Source organism: Pristiophorus japonicus, chromosome 4 (assembly GCF_044704955.1).
Source record: "Pristiophorus japonicus isolate sPriJap1 chromosome 4, sPriJap1.hap1, whole genome shotgun sequence".
Lineage (NCBI taxonomy): Eukaryota > Metazoa > Chordata > Chondrichthyes > Pristiophoridae > Pristiophorus > Pristiophorus japonicus.
In genome coordinates this window covers 303,303,893-303,311,335 of record NC_091980.1, presented here as the reverse complement: position 1 = coordinate 303,311,335, position 7,443 = coordinate 303,303,893, and the positions used below count along the sequence as shown (strand labels likewise).

Sequence of the window (7,443 nt, the reverse complement as noted above, 5' to 3'; positions counted from 1 at the left end):
ACCATTTGTCCTCCTCTGCTGAATTCTAAATTTCTCCCAGTTCTCAGGTTTGCTGCTTTTTCTGACCAATTTATATGCCTGTTCCTTGGATTTAGCACTATCCCTAATTTCCCCTGTTAGCCACAGTTGAGCCACCTTCCCTGTTTTATTTTTACGCCAGACAGGGATGTACAATTGTTGAAGTTCATCCATGTGATCTTTAAATGTCTGCCATTGCCTATCTACCGTCAACCCTTTAAGTATCATTCGCCAGTCTATCCTAGCCAATTCACATCTCATACCATCGAAGTTACCTTTCTTTAAGTTCAGGACCCTAGTCTCTAAATTAACTGTGTCACTCTTCATCTTCATGAAGAATCTACCATATTATGGTCACTCTTCCCCAAGGGGCCTCACATGACAAGATTGCTAATTAATCCTCTCTCGGTTACACAACACCCAGTCTAGGATGGCCAGCTCTCTAGTTGGTTCCTCGACATATTGGTCTAGAAAACCATCCCTTATACACTCCAGGAAATCCTCCTCCACCGTATTGCTACCAGTTTGGTTAGCCCAATCAATATGTAGATTAAAGTCACGCATGATAACTGTTGTACCTTTATTGCATACATCCCTGATTTCCTGTTTGATGCCATCCCCAACCTCCCTACTACTATTTGGTGGTCTGTACACAACTCCCATGAGCGTTTTCTGCCCTTTGGTGTTCTGCAGCTCGACCCATACAGATTCTTAAGCAAAGAACCTATAAAACAAATACATTACAAACGTATCCATATACGGGTATGTTTTGACAGGGGTAACTGATCAGGAGCAGGAATCCTGCCGATTGTTCTCTTACTTCTTAGACCATTAGACTGGAATACCTGAAGCACCCAACACTGCCACAGGTGTGATCGGCTGATTCAGCACAGTCTGGGCGAGGATCACACCAGGAACCGGTCTGCTCTGTTGGGCTCGGCACTGCCCTGGTGCATTTACGCACTGAGCCTTCAGGTCAAGAGCTGATTTCTGAATAGGATCTCCACACTACTGGGTTTTTTTGTTGAAGAAGAAGATGCTGATGCAAAACCTCTTCATTTTAACATAGAAACAAACCAGCTCAGAACCTAAAACATACAGAAGAAGACGACTTGCATTTATATAGCGCCTTTCATGACCACCAGATGTCTCAAAGCGCTTTACAGCCAATTAAATAGTTTTGGAGTGTAGTCACTGTTGGAATGTGGGAAATGCGGCAGCAAATTAGCTCACAGCAAGTTCCCACAAACAACAATGTGATAGTCATCAGTTTTTTTGTTACGTTGATTGAGGGATAAATATTGGTCGGGACACCGGGGATAACTCCCCAGCTCTTCTTCGAAATAGTGCCATGGGATCTTTTACGTCCACCTGAGAGAGCAGACGGGGCCTCGGTTCAACGGCTCATCTGAAAGAACCCCAGGGACAACCAGCAGCCTATATAAAAGCAATACCATAATGTATAAATTAAACAATGCTCTTTCTCTCTATATTTATTTATCTGCATATATTTCCACTCCATGGTTTACCATACATAAGTTGTGCAATCTGTCATGTATCGAATCGTCTGCAGTTCAGTCAATCTAAAACGCAATTCCTGTCATGGGAGCACCACTACCTCCAAGTTCCCCTCCAAGTCACACACCATCCTGGCTTGGAAATATATTGGCCGTTCCTTCATCGTCGCTGGATCAAAATCCTGCAACTCTCTCCCTAGCAGCACTGTGTGGGAGCACCTTCACCACATGGACTGCAGCGGTTCAAGAAGGCGGCTCACCACCACCTTCTCAAGGGGCAATTAGGGATGGGCAATAAATGCCGGCCTTGCCAGCGACGCCCACATCCCATGAACAAATAAAAAAGTTTTCATTATTCTATTCTCACGGTTCTGAATAAACGTTCATACTTAACTGGAAATTCTTAAATTAATGTATTTTTCTACTCATCAAAGTGACTGGGTCTTTCTCCAGTTTCTGGGTACCCAGTGTCATCACTAAGCACTCCCCAGGCCAGCTACAGTATGGCCCTATGTAGAGTGTGGTTCCCTGTACTCTGTCTCGATAATTGGAATGAAATTGGATGCCCGCAATTTCACAGTCACCACCGCCGAAAGTGGGTGCGTTTGTGCCAACGTGGTTTGCCCACTATATGCGATGGCTGGCATAATGTGTTGGCGCTATTACAGTGCTCTACTATATAGCAAGTGTGTTGTAGGTCAAGACTCCATGCAATGCGATTAGCTTTATTGGAACTGCAGTCGGTGTTTAGTACAATTGGTAACCCCGCACCACTTTGAGGGGATTGGAAGGGTTTAACTACACAATAGTTAATTGGACATTACTCATGTTTGGTCCTTGTATTTCAGTGCACTGTAGCGAGGTGGGAACCAATGAGAAAGCACGGCCTGTTTCTGCCTGTGATAAACGGAGCACTTTCGGTCACTAGTTAACCGTCGAAGATACATCCCTTTCCCCCCTACCCCGCCCCATGGTTACAGTTCGCTCACTTTACAACCTCCCGTAGCCGCCCTCATTTGCCGGCAGTCGCCGTGGTGTTGCCGCGGGCCGCAGGGGAAGCGGCCGAGGCTGGCGGGGTCGCGCTCCGCCCCTCTGCCGGCCCGGCTCCCCGAGGGGCCGGTGCTGTTCTTGCCGGAGACGGCCTGACCCCGGTACAGCTGGGCCCGGCGCTGGCAGAGGCCCACCTTGCTCAGCAGGACGAAGACGTCACGGCGGAAGGCCTTGGTGAAGATGACGTAGAGGAACGGGTTGGCACAGGAGTTGAGCGGGTAGAAGAGGACCAGCAGTATCTTGGAGTTGGTGACGGTGATCAGGGGCTTGTCCAGGATGGCGGACAGCGCGTAGAAGGAGATGGGGGCCATGCAGGTGAAATCGGTGAAGATCAGCACGGCCATCCGTTTGGCGATTTTGGTGTCCTTGCTGCCGGACTTGTACTGCGGGTTCTTGACGGTGAGGTAGATCATGACGTAGCAGGCGCAGATGATGAAGAAGGCCAGGATGTTGACCAACAGAACCAGAATGATGTAGCTCTGAGCCAGCAGGGTCTCGGTGTCCATTGGCAGGCAGATGCTAACCTTGGTGTAGCTGCTTACTCCTACGATGGGCAGAAGTGCCAAGGCGACGCAGAGCACCCAGCCTCCGACCATGACCGTGATGGCATGCCGCAGCCGCATCTTCCGGTCCAGGCGCATGGCGAAGTTGATGGCGTACCAGCGCTCCAGCGTGATCACGGTGAGAGTGTAGACCGAGAACTCGCTGGCAAAGACGGTGAAGAATCCCGCGGTGTTGCACCCTGGCCCTGTCTGCCAGTCTATGGCGTAGTTGTAGTACTCAGTTCTGGTGTACAGGTCGACCGAGGCGATCAGCAGTAAGTAGATGCCCATGCAGAAGTCTGCCACGGCCAAGTTGCACATCAGAAAACGAGGGACCGTGAGCTTATAGTGACTGGTCAGTAGAATCAGGAGCACAAAAATGTTGCCCAAAATAGCCAGCAGATTAACGAACCACACGATGATCCTCAAGGAGTCGTAACCCATAATGTCCTCGCAAGGGTTGAATTCATCAGGCTCCGGTTTGCATACAATCTCCTCGCTGCCTCCGCACACCATGTAATCATAGTGATTGTCGAAAGCTAGCACGTGGTCTTCTTGAGGGTTCTTCAGCTCTTGGCCAAACCCAACATCTCCATCCCCTTGCTCTTCAAAGAACACGTAATAGTGGGAGTTGCTATGGAAATCTCTGAGCTTTGAACCTTGGTCAGAGGTGTGGCCTACGGTGTTATCCTCTGTGTAGTCAAGGTAAAAAGGCCCATTGTACAAATTAAAGGATCTTCTCTGCCTGAGACCATGACCAACGGTGTGGTTGCACATCATTGACTCTAAAAGCCTGTAGGGCAAACTGCAGATCGAAAAGGTACATGTTAATGTTATAAAACATAGAATCGTAGAACAGTATAGCACTCACCTGCGCCGGCTCTTTCGAAGAGCGATCGAGTTAGTCCCCCTCCCCCGCTCTTTCCCCATGTCCCAGCATTTTTTTTTCTTCTTCAAGTATTTATACAATTCCCTTTTGAAGGCCACTACTGCATCTGTATCCACCACCCTATCAGGCAGGGCATTCCAAATCCTAACCACTCGTAAAATTAATTTTCCTCATATCACCTCTGTTTTTTTTTTACCAACCACATTAAATCTGTGTTTATTTAATTTTTTTTTTTAAAAGAAATGAGCTACGTGTTCAGAGCAGATGGTTTATGAAATATTAAAGCACTCCTGTTGTGGCGCCTTGGAACAGTTTAAAGGTGCTATATAAATGTTGTTCTATGGCTTAGTATCATGTTAGAGGTATGGTACTATGGTGGTTATGTTACTAGACTAGTAGTCCAGAGGCCTGGACTAATGATCCAGGGACACAAGTTCAAATCCCATCATGGCTGTTGGGGAATTTAAATTCAATTAAACAAAAATCTAGTATCAGTAATAAAAAAATCCATTGCTGCCCAAAATGCCGCTAAGATTTTAAAATTACTGCGGGCGAAAAATTTCACAAAAAAAGGAAAAAAATTCTGCCTGGCGGAAAAAATGGACCTTACACCTCGATTCTCGGTGGAAACCGCGATCTTGGGCCAATTGGGCGGTACTTGCTAAAATTTAGACCAAGGCTGCAGGTTGGGCCTAAGGAGGTGGAAAATACAAAAAATAAATAATAGCAATACATTCTCAGGACCCTTTTACACATAATCGTTGGAAACGAAAGTAATAGAAAACTTTTTAACTTATCTTTTTTTGAAGGGATTCATACCTAGCGCCCAGCTTTGTGGGCAGTTTTTGTTTTACTTACCTACGGATCACCGCTGGGACAAAACTCGGGCAGTGGCGGCTTTTGGACGGTGCTCGCCAGCGGTGGGCTCCACAGCGGTATTTCAAAACCGCCAACGGAACAGTTTTCCGAAATTTCCGCCGGGTGGTTTTCCGCCCAAACCGACCAATACCGCCGAGAAACCGGGCAGAGATGACGTGGAAATTCTAACCCCATGAATCTACCGTGATTGTCATTAAAAACCCATCAATGTTCACTAATGTCCTTTGGGGAAGGAAATCTGCCGCCTTTAGCCGGTCTGGCCTATATGTGACTCCAGACCCACAGCAATGTGGTTGACTTGAAACTGCCCTCTGGCCTAGCGAGCCGCTCAGTTGTACCAAACCGCTACATCTGCAGCGGCTCAGCACCGCCTTCTCGAGGGCAACATAGAAACATAGAAAATAGGAGCAGGAGTAGGCCATTCGGCCCTTCGAGTCTGCACCGCCATTCAATATGATCATGGCTGATCCTCTATCTCAACACCATTTTCCCGCTTTTCTCCCCATACCCTGGATGCCTTTTGTTTCTAGGGATGGGCAATAAATGCCAGCCTCGCCAGTGATGCCCACATCTCATGGACGAATCAAAACAAAGACACTATAGTTACCCACTGAGCTCTAGTTTATGCCCATTTTATGCACTCTCTTACGGCTGAGGGGCAAGTTAACAGCCTCAGTCCCGTCCATTCACCCCTCACTCCCTGGGGCAGTGGGCTTCCCCACGATGAATCATTAACTGAGCAGATGCACTGAAAAGGTTTTTATAAAGCCACTCTGGTGGATTTCAGTACCAGGAGCTCCACATTCCCAGGACGACACCTCACCCACTTTGACGTGGCTTTCTTCGCCAGCGCTGACTCACCCCTGCTTTTTCTTCCAGTTCTTGAACGCGCAGCAGTGGCTTGGGTACGTGAGGTCTGCTCTCGTCAGGTGAAGGAAGGTCTTCAGAGGTGGGAGCTTCTTCAGTGTCCATGTGCTCTTGGCCATTAGTTCCTTCAGCGGCTCCAGCCCTTTGCTTGGCAGGGAGCTTACACTGGTCTGGGACACGTCACTGGAAGGAGGGGACCGTGGGAAGGGGGCCGTGGGAAGAAGGGAAGAAAGAGACCACTGTGTTACAAGGGTGATCCTGAATCACCTGCATTTAGAAACATAGAAAATAGGTGCAGGAGTAGGCCATTCGGCCCTTCGAGCCTGCACCACCATTCAATATGATCATGGCTGATCATGCAACTTCAGTACCCCACTCCTGCTTTCTCTCCATACCCCCTGATCCCTTTAGCCGTAAGGTCCACATCTAACTCCCTTTTGAATATATCTAATGAACTGGCCTCAACAACTTTCTGTGGTAGAGAATTCCACATACTCACAATTCTCTGAGTGAAGAAGTTTCTCCTCATCTCGGTCCTAAATGGCTTACCCCTTATCCTTAGACTGTGACCCCTGGTTCTGGACATCCCCAACATTGGCAACATTCTTCCTGCATCTAACCTGTCCAATCCCGTCAGAACTTTATATGTTTCTATGAGATCCCCTCTCATTCTTCTAAATTCCAGTGAATATAAGCCTAGTCGATCCAATCTTTCTTCATATGTCAGTCCTGCCATCCCGGGAATCAGTCTGGTGAACCTTCGCTGCACTTCCTCAATAGCAAGAATGTCCTTCCTCAGATTAGGAGACTAAAACTGAACACAATATTCCAGGTGAGGTCTCACCAAGGCCCTGTACAACTGCAGTAAGACCTCCCTGCTTCTATACTCAAATCCTCTCGCTATGAAGGCCAACATGCCATTTGCCTTCTTCACCGCCTGCTGTACTTGCATGCCAATTTTCAATGACTGATATACCATGACACCCAGGTCTCGTTGCACCTCCCCTTTTCCTAATCTGTCACCATTCAGATAATATTCTGCCTTCCTGTTTTTGCCACCAAAGTGGATAACCTCATATTTATCTACATTACACTGCATCTGCCATGCATTTGCCCACTCACCTAACCTGTCCAAGTCACCCTGCAGCCTCTTAGCATCCTCCTCACAGCTCACACTGCCACCCAGCTTAGTGTCATCTGCAAACTTGGAGATATTACATTCAATTCCTTCGTCTAAATCATTAATGTATATTGTAAATAGCTGGGGTTCCAGCACTGAACCTTGCGGTACCCCACTAGTCACTGCCTGACATTCTGAAAAGGACCCGTTTATTCCTACTCTTTGCTTCCTGTCTGCCAACCAGTTCTCTATCCACGTCAATACATTACCCCCAACACCATGTGCTTTAATTTTGCACATTAATCTCTTGTGTGGGACCTTGTCAAAAGCCTTTTGAAAGTCCAAATACACCACATCCACTGGTTCTCCCTTGTCCACTCTATTAGTTACATCCTCAAAAAATTCTCGAAGATTTGTCAAGCATGGGGCGGAGTTAGGTATTGATCCTGGTAACCATGGCAATCTGGGATTTCTGTTTGACCTATGAGGAGAAATTGAGTAGATTGGGCCTCTTCTCTCAGAGGGTTGTAAATCTCTGGAATTCTCTGCCCAGAGAGCTGT

At 47.4% G+C, this 7,443-nt stretch overlaps 1 protein-coding gene across 1 annotated transcript in view; it reads right to left on the bottom strand.

Annotated features, from left to right (window-relative positions):
• Positions 1-2,509: 2,509 nt before the first annotated feature.
• Positions 2,510-7,443, bottom strand: part of tshr (thyroid stimulating hormone receptor) — a 128,801-nt gene continuing 123,867 nt past the window's right edge. The window contains exons 9-10 of the mRNA XM_070877943.1: positions 5,757-5,945; positions 2,510-3,932 (exon numbers count right to left, since the gene is read on the bottom strand). Coding sequence (XP_070734044.1) covers positions 2,510-3,932; positions 5,757-5,945 — 1,612 coding nt within the window. The remainder of the gene's footprint in view (positions 3,933-5,756; positions 5,946-7,443) is intronic.